At 39.1% G+C, this 12,974-nt stretch overlaps 1 protein-coding gene across 1 annotated transcript in view; it reads left to right on the forward strand.

Moving 5' to 3' along the window:
• The window catches only part of Akap9 (A-kinase anchoring protein 9), a 174,068-nt gene that overhangs the window by 98,743 nt on the left and 62,351 nt on the right, over positions 1–12,974 (forward strand). Inside the window, 2 exon segments of the mRNA XM_031380282.1 lie at positions 10,507–10,669; positions 11,570–11,782. Coding sequence (XP_031236142.1) covers positions 10,507–10,669; positions 11,570–11,782 — 376 coding nt within the window.

Below are 12,974 nucleotides of genomic sequence, written 5' to 3' on the forward strand. Positions count from 1 at the left end.
GGTGGTGGTGGTGGTGGTGGTGTGTATCTTGAACAGTTCTATTCATTTCCTTTACTTTTTTCCCCCTGGCTTTCTTGGAGATTTATTCATTTCCTGCCATTGTTTATTTATGTTTTTCTGAGATTTCTTTAACAGATTTATTCATTTCCTCTGTAAGGAACACTATTGTCTTCCTAGCGTTGGTTTTAATGTCATTTTCTTGTGCTTCAGCTGTATTGGAATATTCAGGGATTGCTATAGTATAATAGCTAGGGTCTGATGGTACCATATTGCCCCATTTGTGTTTGTAAAACGTAAATATTTATCAGTTTCCAGTTGCAGGGCATTTGGTAGAAATCACATTGGTGATCTCACCTTACACCAAAATCCAGAATGATATTTCTTTATCGCCATCCGCACAGCTAGAGAGAAAATGGTACCAATAACAGCCAGCTTTCCTTGTGTTATTCACTTAGCAAGGCAGTTAGTTATAGTTAGGATCAATGGGTTTGATGTTTAGCCTAAGTTCAGGAGACTTTAACTTAAGAACTGACATCTGAAATACTGTGTCATAATGTGAAATTCTGTAGTTAAGAAAATAGGTATTCTTTACACAGTTATATTTTTAACTTCTTTCTGTACAGAAAGGTGAGCTAAAGTCCTGGCTTGGGTTTCCCTTTAGAGGGGCTCATACCTCTGTCACTTCACAGTCTCCTTCTGGATCACCTGATAAGTTAAAGTGAAAAGTTGCTTTTCAGCACTTTTAAAGCTTGAATTCATATGAATTATAATCCTGTATTAGGTGGACTTTGTACAGTATAATTTTACACTGAATTGCCATTTCATCTTGCTTTTGTTTTGCTTATTGCTGCCATGTTAATGTTTACCTTGTGTAACATGTACTTTGTTTTTATAACTTTTTACTTTTTAATGTAATAGTGATGTTCATGTACTAATTTGGTTTTGGTTAAGTTTCCCCTTCTCTTCTCTTCCCCATCTTTGCTCAGACATACCTCTGGTATCTTCCTTTCAACTCCATAGCCTATGTGCACTGTCATTCCAAGGGCATTTTAATACATTTTTTACACTATTTATTTTACACTATTTACAATAATACTCTCTAAATACATTTTTTTCTTGACCATTCTTAAATATTTTTGACTTGGATCTTTTGATCATCACTCATATTATAGCTTTTGTATGAGGTTAATATAAAGTATGGTCTGTCTGGTTAGTGTAATATGTATTTGTGTTTTCACAGCCACTGTAGAAAGTGGTAGGTAAATCACAAGTGAGAAATAGTACTCACAAGCTACGTGTTTTAGTAGATAGCTAGAGCCAAGCCTCCTCATGTGTGCCATCATCAGCCAAGTGTATGACTCTACCTGAAGCACTCAACTCCCTGGGCCAAGCCCACACTCAGAGAAGTCATCTGTGGAAGAGATGGGGTGTTGAGGTACAGCAGAGCTGGCCACTGCCCAGCCGGGGTCATTCTCTGCTTGTTGAACTGCTATGGCAGTGCTGTGCTGCTTCGCTGTCGCTGCGCTGTCTTATTCTAAGTACCCTTGAATACCAGCCTTGTGAGTACAGCAGTCACTCTGTGACAGAGACACCCCAGAGCAGCAGCCCCACAGGCCCTAGTGAGCTGCACATGCTCAGGGCCCAAGACCTCCAAGCTTGAGAGCCAGCAGCCTATACTTGACTGGGTCTCCTAGGTGATTGAGATACATGCTGACGTTTGAAGCCCACAAGCCTAGAGACTGTTGGCTTTGTGCCACACTGTTCTACTTAATTCCCAAGTACTCTACCAATATCTTCTGTTTAACATTTTGAAGTAACTGTTGGGATCCATTATAAGCAGTTGCAGAACTGAGGCCTTTCTTAGGTGAATTCTACTTTTAAAGCAGTGCAAATACAGGCTTTGTGCAGCTTTCTTCTCAACTAAGCTTAGTTCACCTTTACTGGGGGTGATACTTGAAACCACTAACTTTAGAGTATCATCAGTGGGAACTGGAAGCACTTGGAACCTGGTGACTGTATTTAACAGTCAGTTAAAGTGGCACAGAGTAAACTCTATGCACAGTAGGTGGAGCTGATGTCCCTTCTCTGTCCCATTGCTTTTTCTTCTCTGTACTGGAGTAGTTCCCTTTGATCTTGTTGTCTTGCTCTTGTTAGAACAAATTCTGAAATAGAATGGCCAGACACTGGTGTGATGTCTTTCTGCATGCACTGAAAGAGAAACGCAGGCCATTGGTTCTGTTCAGGATGTCTGAACCTAGTGGATGGAGCAGCACCACTGTGGGTGCCTGGGTGCTTGGTGCTGGGGATGAGTTATTCTCTCCTGCATATTGTTTGAGTATCTACTTCATACACTTACTCTTCTAGGTCTTGGATATGAATACAAACAAAATGGAAAAATCTCCACTTTCAAGGGCCTATTTAACATGGTAATTAATAAAATGGTGTTTTGTCAGGTAATGCTGAAGTGTAACATGAAGTAGAACGTGGTGGCAAATGGAAGAGCTTTTGCAAGTACATTAAGTAAGTGAGGGCTGCAGGGGTAGTAGCTCAGCAGTTGTGAGCTGGGCTGCTCTTCCACAGCACCCTCTTCTGGGAACTTGGCACAGTAGTGGCGCAGAAATGCATGGAGGCAAACATGTATGCATAAAATAGTAAAATGAGCGAGAGCATCAGACAGGTAAGTGGAAAGAATGTTCCACAGAGGAACAGGTATGAAGGCCATGTGGTATGGCTGACAAAGAGACCAGTGTATCTGGGGCAAAGTGTGAAGGAAATGTGGAAAAGGAACAGAGAGATGCAGAGACCAGATCGTAGAGAACACTGTTAGTTGTTTAGGAGGTGTAGAGTCACCAGAGTTTTTAATCTTTCGTTTAAGATAACCTTAGACCCATAGAAAGGCTGTGAAAGCACTGCTGTTGTCCTGTACTACTTGCTCATTGCACTTGTGTACACCCCCCCACACACACACACAAGCATGCACGCACGCATGCACACTGGGCATACTCCCACTATGACTGTGAAGCTAGGAAATTATACAAGGATAATTCTGCTAACCAAATACAAATTGCGTCAAAAGACGAATCTTATGTTAGTGATGTAACATATTTCTCCATTAGTCTCACTAGTCACGGATTCAGATCTAAGACACTCCTTCATTTTCAGTGCACCTTCTCCAGTGGATTTTACCAACTTCTGTAAGATTCCGAAACACTGCAGATGAGTTCTCACCTGCCAGAGCTTGGCATCTGTCACTTCTCAGCTGGAATGGTCTTAATCTCATGTGTTTCCACATTTAGTACCACTTGCCTTACCACCCTCCTGCCCATTCACCCATCATTCTACTGTTTCAGGAACAGCTCTAAAACAGACATTTGATACCATTTTCCTGCTAAAACATCTGACTTTACACACACACACACACACACACACACACACACACACACACACACCCCTAAAGAAAACTGACTTTTCCTCCTAGCAGCCATAAACTGTAAATAGCTCCTCAGCTAGGGGTATCATCTCATATGCTTCTCCCTGTCCCTATAAGAGTCCAATTGTGAATTTTTTCTCTCACTTTGGTGTCTTCCTTTGTCGAATAGTTCTTTAAGTATGAGAAAATTAACTGTGTGGACAGTTCTTCCATTCGAGAGGTGCGTGTGCCTACCTTGAAGAGACACTACAGCGTAATTCATCACTCCTATGTGCCCTGGTTCTACACTTTACATTTGGCCATCTCCACTCCCTGCCTTTTGCAAACACTGCCTTCTGTTCCTTACTTATGGTGTCGTGTTTGTAAGAGTGCCATAAATTAAATCATATTTATGTACCTTTCAGGTCTACCTTCAGTTGCCTTAAACTGTGCATATGACTTGATTGCTCTGTTGTGTGTAATGATAGAGTTTTTGTTGTTGATGTTGTTCCTTTTTGTGAAATGTTACATTGTATAGATGTACCAGTTTGCATATTCATTGCTTAAAGGATATAGAGATTGTTTTCATCTTTGGATATTGAGATTCTCAGTTTTTAAATCCAGCATTTGGCCCTTTGCCAAAGATAGATTGGAGTAAGGGGGTGTAGTGGGTGCCTAGGTTGTAGTCAGGCAGTAGAATTATATCAGGCAGTTTACCTTGAGTGGCAGTGTACCACATGCTTGCTGGTACCCACAGAGGCTGGAAGAGGGTATCAGGATAACTCGGGTTACATATGGTTGTAAGCTTTCGTGTTAGTGCCAGGAATCAAACTGGAGAGTCCTCTGGAAGAACAACAGCTGCTCTTAACCGTGGAAGTGTCTCTCCAGCCCCTAATGGGTGTGGTCTCTTACCTTAATCTTTGTCTTTGGTTATGAAAAAAAAAATGGTTTGTACAGGCTTTTTTTTTTTTTTTTTAATATAAGTAGAAGCAAGGTGTGTCTGCTTCTAAAAGTGGGCAAAAGCAATAGAGCATATTTTGAACTGTTTTAATTGAGGGTATTCTTCCTGGACAAGGATTAATAGAGTATATCATCATGTATGCACTGATACTGTCTTAGTCACTGTTCTGTTCCTGTGAAGTGACACCATGATCAAGGCAACATACGAAGAAAGCCTTTGATTGGGGGCTCACTTACAGTTTCAGGGGCTTGGTCCATTATCATCAGGAAGCATGGCATCAGAAACCATAGTGATGGAGAAGTAGCTGAGAAGTACATCCTGGTCCACAGGCAAAGAGTGGGAGAGAGCTGGAGACTGACATGGCTTCTGAAACCTCAGAGTCCAATCCCAATGACAGACCTCCTCCAACAAGGCCACACCTCCCAATCCTAATCCTTTCAAACAATTCCACCCCCTGGTGACTAAACATTAATCTATTATATATTCTTCCTCTTGTCTCTTACCCGTGTGCTGATTCCTACCCTGACTTAAGAGTTACTATGTATGAAGAATATTTTTCTGCCTTCATGGTTTTGTTCTTTCTTCAAATAAGAGAAACAAAATGCCAGATTATCAGAATAAACTAATATACAGAGAAAATAATGGAAGAATATTTTAAGGAAGAATTTTTACAGTGAGCATATTTATATCTTATGAACCTTCATAAAGTCCCCCAGTAGAGAGGGGGAAATGGCTCAGTAAATGAGAGCCATTTGACTCTCTAGTGACCATGTTAAAAGCTAGGCATGTCCCCATTCTCCTGTAATCACAGTGCTTGGGGAGAGCCTGGACAGGGATTTTTGGGGCTTACTGACTTATCATCCTAGCCAGGTTCAGTGAGAGACCTTCTTAGGAAGTAAGGCAGAGAATGAAGTCCCACTGTAGTTTTAGACTTTTAAAATGTAAATGTAGGGCCAAGGAGATGGCTCAGTGGTTAAAAGCACTAAGTATGAGGATACACAAGTATGAAGATCACAGTCAAGATCCTGAGAACTCACAAAAATGCAGGGTGGGTCTGGTGGCTCATCTGTAATTCCAGTCCCAGAAGTCAGAGACGGGACTCATCAGAGCAAGCTGGCTAGCAACACAGCTACATTGGCAAGCTCTGGGTTTGATGGTAAAACTGTGCCTCAGTAAATAGTATGGAAGAGTAATTCAGGATGATTCGTGATTTCCACCTCTGGTCTCCACATATACATGCACCACACATACACACACACACACACACACACACACACCACCACCACCACCACCACCACCACCACCACCACCACACACACACTCCACACACTCACACACAAAAAAAGTAAAATTACATTTAGCTACAGCAGTGATGGGATTATTCCTCCATCTTGCTTAAGTAGTAAGACATCCTCTGTGACTAACTTGATGGTATGAACGTCTCTAAGAAACAATGGCCAGCATGGAAAGACCCCTCCTTCCTCGCTTCCCAACCACGGGTGTCTGTGGCACCATTAGGCTTCTGGGCTGCCTATGGAAAATGAATCTCCATCTCTGTCTCTCTCTCCCACCCTCTCCCCTTCTTACTTACTTGCTCCTCTTGCTTACTAGTTTACTAGGAAGAATTTGAATACCAGCACAGACTATGTAATTAGAATGACTGTAAAACAAATTTTTGATGGTATTACCTGCTTGCTTTAGTATAGGTTTTCCATTTTTCTTATTTAAAGCAACTTTCATAATTGAAAATCTATTTAATTATCAACAATATTTTTTAAATTTTAAAATTCTGAGTGGCTGTTTCACTTACCATTGCTTAAGTTTCTGGAGCAAGCAGAGACTGGCAGTTATTCACAACTTGGGCCTTAACATCTTAGTCAGGGATCAAAGGCTGTTACAGAGAATGTAATTGCCAAGTACTACATATAATACAAAGTATTTTATATATATATATATGTGTATATATATATATTAAATACATATAAAGAACATTTTCCTTAACATACATTTTAGAAACTGTAGAAATGGGTTATAACCAAAATATTTATAGGCCAGTGACTTTGTAAATGTCTTATTTATAAGGAAATACCAACCAGTTTTTTTTTTCAAAAATAATGATTGTTTGATAGACTTGAATTAGTAATATGAACACAAACGTACTTTCTATTTTATATTCTTAAAGCAATGTTTTAGTGGGATGGAAAAACACTAGTGTATCTCCCATAGTGTTGTAAACTTGTCTAAATACCCTTTTCAAAGCTCTGACATGGAACTTGGATCCAGTTAGTCAGGCTTTCGTGTGGGCGTGCTCACCGTCCACCCCACCCGTCTCTCGACTTACCTATAGGCACAGACATTGACCACACCCTGTGCTCTGGCTGAGACCTTTGGCTCAGCGTGGAGGTTATTTGAATAGCTCAGTTCTGAGGAGCTTTTGCTTTTGAATAGTGAGGCTTGAAGAGCAAGGGAAAGTCATTCAGCTCTGTTGCTCAGGAGTGCTGCCATGGAGATTTACAAGCTGACCTTGCCTGCCAAGATCTGCGGAGAAGGCTTATTACCACAGATACATTGGCTACTGAGAGCAGTTCTATTGCTAGGCTAATTAGCTCTTTATTATTTTGTTCTCTCACTTGGCAAGGATTTAATTATTCTAATTGGAATTACTTTTTGTTTGTTGCATTTATTTATTTGTTGCTTTTGTGTTTTTTGATTAATAGACATTTTTTAAATTTGAGGGTTTTTTTTAAGCCAAACTTTTGTATCTTTTGTTGTTCAGTATATATGAGTTTATTTTACTCACGAGTATTAAAAAGAAAACTTTTTGCCAGTATGGAATCTTTTAATAAGTTAGCAGGAACTCTGTGATGTAGTTAGGAGAAGACGGATGGAGCAGACGGAGAACCTTGGCAGGGTTATCTAGAATGGATTCTTACAGGACCTACCTGGCCACTGGCCAGCTCAGTGGCTCATGGTTGGAAGACCAGGACGAAGACATCTATGAAGTTGAATCTCGAGTACCTTTGCCATATCCTTATTCTCTGTCTGAACATTTGGATGACAGTAACTCAGTAATTATTAGCACTTCTGTTTTTCACTTCACTCACAAAAGAAGCGGACATATAGTAAAGCTTGTTTCTAAAATTTCACTGCCTACCCCTCCTTATTCCGTAAGTACACGGTAGTCTTTTAGAACTGTAGTGAACTGTAGTGAGATGGGAACGTCATTGTCCATACTGAGGGGACTGGAACCAGCCCTTGCTCTGCTGTTGGTGGAGTGTTGCTGCTCATACGCCGGAGCTGAGTGGACAGGCTACATTTCTCCTAATGCTCCAGCTTCGCTGCTTTTGATGTCAGATAGTGGTGTAAGCTCAGTACTCCATTTCTCCAGAACCAGTCAAGCTATTTAAAAAGATCTTTCATGTCTGTGAGATTCTGTATCCATGTATAATACTGATCCTAAATTAAAAGTGAAATGTATGTATTTGAGAAAGTAGGTATTGTGCGTTTAGTACTGCCTCGTGAATTGGGGAGCTAGTTAGAACATGTTTGTAATCTGATGATGATGCCCTGTTGGCTGGAGCTCTAGACAAGGGGAAGGGAGATAATATTCGGGAAATTTTTTTTACAGCCTTGGGGACTTACTTTCTCTTGTAATGAGCCTAATAACTCTATAGCGAAATAACCTTTTTAGCTTTTAAGGTGAAATGTATTTTGTTAACACCGCTAATGTTTAATGTTCAGCATAAAATGCCTGCATGTTCAGTATTTCCGGTTCATAGGATCCTTAAGTGAGTTGTGAACATTCTTTGCATCCTATTCGTGATTGTTTTTATGAGTTGGATGGCTGGCTTCAACTATAAATCCTAGCTAATGTTTAACATGCCAAATGACTTTCAGAATAGGCTCGCTGCCTCACCAACCATTTTTGAAGTGATAGAATTGTTACTAATGTTTTACCCACACGTTGGTACTGTTGGCTGAGAAGAAAAAGCTCTGAATTTGATTGTTTATATAGTGCATGTTGTTGCACATAGTAGGAATCAATCATGCCCTACCTGGATGGGAGAAATTTAAGTATAAATTATTTAGGCAAAAATTTGCAGAGGATCTCTTATCCCCATGAAGTTTGGATCACGCTGTGCTAGCCTGTCTAATTTGTTTGGTAGCTTTATTGTTTGGTTCAACTTTTTTTTTTTGTTTGTTTGTTTGTTTTGCTGTTGTATTTCTATTGTAACTCTTTAAATGCACTATCTGGCTAGCTAGCTTGTATCTTGTGAAGTGAGAGACAAAAGCAAAGGTTTGGCAATTCACTCATGCAAAACAGGATTTTATTATTTTGTTTTAAATCCTTTGTTGAGTTTCTGTAATAAACTTGCAATATGGAAAGAAATACAGCTATTTGGTTACCACCCTGAACTCAGTTCCCATTTTTAGTAGGTAAAAACTAGATAAGTTACTGGGAGATTTGCATGTGCATATACAGAAGTGAGCAGTATTTTCAGAAATAGGGGTTGTAACTAAATTCAAAAAGGTACTTATATATATCTGAGTTCACTTTATAGTGTTGTTTCTTTATAATCTAAGTAAATGTATATTTTACACTTAAAAAAGAACAAGTCCTGTTCCCAGTGACAAGTAAAAGTGTTTAGATAAGGCTTTGTTCTTTTTGTGGTGATATACCTTCTATTTCATATGAATTCTCACTGAAATAATATTTTAAGTGATTTTTAAACATCTTATAAATTAAGAATAATTGCATGTATGTATTTTGCACATTTATTTAGAGCAGCAGTTCTCAGCCTGTGGGTTGTATCCCCAAACTGTCCTGTCACAGGGATCTCCTAAGACCATCACAGAACACAGATATTTATATTATGATTCATAACAGTGGATTACAATTATGAAATAGAACAAAAATAATTTTACGGTTGGAGTCACTGCCACATGAGGAACTGTACTAAAGGGTTGTAGCATTAGGAAGGTTGAGAGCCAGTGATTTAGAGTGACTGTAAGCTTTAGTGACAATACAGTCTCCATTTTACAGTAAGTACTACTCATGTGAAGCACAGAAGTAATAGTAAGTATTATATTTTGGCTATTATATCAATATATTAATTATATATAATATTTCTAATTATGTATTTATATTGTTTATACATTTAGAATTGCATTAGTGTATATGATTATATGTTAATATTAAGGTATTTTATGATCACTGCTGTCTAAGCTAGAAACCAGTATATTTGCTTATATTTTAAATTTAAAGCTTGGTAGTTGTATCTTTGAGATGCATAAAGTACATATAAACTTAACAGGTTTCTAAGACCTGCTGCGCCCCGGTTGCTGACACCTACGTAAGCTACTTGTGTTTGAAGGCTGTCGACTCATGCTGACTGATACTGAGGAGGTTACAGAAGACAGGCAGTGCTCCATGACTTCAGTCAGCAGCACTGTCCTGTTCACCCTCTGCTTGAAAGCTGTGGCTCATGTCTGTCTTGCTGTCGTTACCGTGTCCAGGAACGGGTCTACTGGTAGCATTTGAAAGCTACTAGATGTTTAACATTTCTGTAGTCCAAAGGTTTCCAGTAAGCGGAATATCTTCAGAAGCTTTAGCGTTTTTTACAAATCCTTTCAAAAGTTCAAAATTTTGAGTTAAATAAGCACATGTTATAATTTATTTCATTTACTGCATCTCTGTGATTTTGTGTATATTAGTGCATATGTATTTGCATATATTAGGTCATATATTAGTGCACCACACAGTGCTGTGAAGAACTTCACAATCAAAATGTTGAAGGTTTGTCCTAGATGACAGTTACCTGAGTGTGTAGTGAATCCAGTAAGCGCTCTCCTTCAGTACCTCTATACCCCGCCTTTGTATGATAGAGTCTATGTCCACTGGTTTAAAATAGAAGCAGATTCTATAGCTTCCTAAAGGTAGCCTTTCTCTCTTACAGAAAGTGGTATATAGCAAATGTGTGCTTTCTGCTGTTATTCTCCCTGCTGTTAATACGCTGTTAATATGCTGCAAGAGTTTGGCCGAAATGTAATAAGATGTCTTTACTTGGGAACCTTTCTTAGTTTTTTGCTTCTCATCACGTATCTTCCTTTTCGTCCTCTTGCCCTTCTGGTTTAGCTTGAACATGCGAAAGTTACACAGACGGAGTTGGTGCGTGAGTCATTTAGACAAAAACAAGAGGCAACAGAGTCACTACACTGTCTGGAAGAACTGCGAGAGCGCCTTCAGGAGGAGGCCAGGGCCAGAGAGCAGCTGGCTGAGGAGCTCAATAAAGCTGAGAGTAAGCGTCCTGCCTGTGGCCACTGAGACAGGAGATGTTTCAGTCCTAAAATAGAGATGGCGATGCACAGCCAGTTATTAAAAACCAGTGTGATTTAAAGTGACCATTGAAAAATAGTTATAGTTTGTCCTCAGAGCTTCCCTAGGTAATTAAAAAATTGAGAATGCCTGTGCACATACTCTCACACACACTACAAAAACTTTATAAAATTAGAGATAACATTAAAAATTCTAGATGATTGAAAAGTAGATGATAGTAATCCTCAGATAATTCCTTTAAAATGAGAAAACTGATACTGAAGCTGTTATTTGAGTGGTATAGGTCATAACTAAATGGTTAGGGCAGGCTTTCCCCTCTAAGCCCTTTCTACTCTCCTGCACTGTTGAGGGTGTGGGCCTTCTAGAACTGCTTAAATATCAGCCTTCTCTACTGTAGTTAAAATGGGGCTCAATTCACAAGCATTTGAGTCCCAGGAGCCTGTCTATGTCTGAAAAACTGAGTTACGTGTGTGTTGTGGCACTTTAGTGGAGAACAAAGTACTGGACAGTTCAGAGGAGTTTCATGTTTATGCACAGTGAAAACAAGAAATGGACTACACTGTACAAATGACAGTAAGCTTCAGCTTACTGAAGGTTTTTAAAGTTCATTCAGCTTTTAATAGAATGAAGTGATTTAAAGTTTTGCTAATAGACTGTTTTTTCTTGTTATTATTAAGATCTAATGATAAGCTTGGCTTAGATGCACCCATCTGCTACCTTAACACTCAGAAGTCTGAGGTAGGAGGATCATAGTATTCAAGGCTAGCTTAGGGTCTAATAGTAAGACCTTGCCTCATAAAACAAAACCTGATGGTGAATTTAAATTAGAAACAACTCCATTTCCTTCCATTGTGTCTTACAGGTGTCATTGATGGGTACTCAGATGAAAAAACTCTCTTTGAAAGGCAAATTCAAGAAAAAACCGATATAATAGAGCATCTTGAACAGGAGTTATTATGTACAAACAACAGACTGCAAGAACTGGAATCAGACCAACACCGGATGGAAGAGGAACGGGAGTTGCTGTCCAGGCAGAGGGAGGCGATGAGAGCAGAGGCTGGTCCTGTGGAGCAGCGTATGTACTGAGACTTTTTATCTTACAGTTCCTCTTCTGTTTACAATTGTCAGATGCTCCTATGACAGATTATCCTCTTTAGTGCCATTATTTATATATTTTATATACAGCCTTGAAAAATCTTAAGAAAATATACTTTAAAGGCAAATTATTAGTAGCCATTTTTATGAAGTCATATTTTCTATTTTGCCTTTTAAGGATATTAACTGTTAATAGGAAAAGAATATTAGTTATTCTGAGACATTTGTATCAAAAGAAAAAAGCTACAAGTAATGAGGCAGTGTATTTTTGGAAATGGGTAGGACAGAGTTCTTTAGTGCTAGAGAGGTCATGCAAATGTCATGAACTCTGATCTGATGCTGCTCATGAGCAGGGGCAGGCAGTATGGGCAAGCAAGCCAAGGCGACCCAGAGGACATCTGTCATCCTGGTCAGGAGGTTTCAGAGAACATCTAACTTTATAATGGCTAATTTTTACATCTTGAAGTTAAAGTTTGAGCGGTAAAAATCTGTCTTTGTGAGCATAAACTTTGAATCCTGCTTACCGCACCCTCTTTGATTATAAACCTGTAGTTGGACTCTTATCAGTTTGAAGTTTCTCCAGTTTTACCAACTTAGAAATACATCCTACATCGTCTCCCCTGAGAGGGTACTCATATTAGTTTGGCACAGGTTTAGGGCAAGAAGTTTTAAGGTTAGGAGATCTCATGTCATATATTTATATATAAAACATGTAAGAGACATAGAAATGTGGGTATCAGTGATACCCAATAACATCAGTTTTCAGTGTGTGTATAGTTGTGTTATCATATTTGAGGACATAGAAGCCATAACTATCTTTCTGTTTCTGTTTTGTCTTTACTCTGTAGGGGCAATAGATGCTGCAGCTGATGCAGCACCTGGAGCAGGTGTGTGCAGAGTTGCATGCATGTTGTTGGGTGGTAGACTCACAACTAAAAACTTGGTGATCCTCACTTATCAACTAACATTTCTAATTTTGCAGTTTCTCTGTTGTGTTTCTTTCATACTTACAATTTTTCTTTTCAACAGTAACACAGCTTAATTTATAATAAAAACAACTTTTGATTTGCTATTAAAACTGAGGTTCAGCATCACCGTCATCTTATTTCATCTGTTTTTGCAGAGAGCCCAAAACCACTTTGAGTTTTCAAAGAAAATACTGAGTATTTTTA

Source organism: Mastomys coucha, unplaced genomic scaffold, assembly GCF_008632895.1.
Source record: "Mastomys coucha isolate ucsf_1 unplaced genomic scaffold, UCSF_Mcou_1 pScaffold19, whole genome shotgun sequence".
In the NCBI taxonomy this organism is placed as follows: Eukaryota; Metazoa; Chordata; class Mammalia; order Rodentia; family Muridae; genus Mastomys; species Mastomys coucha.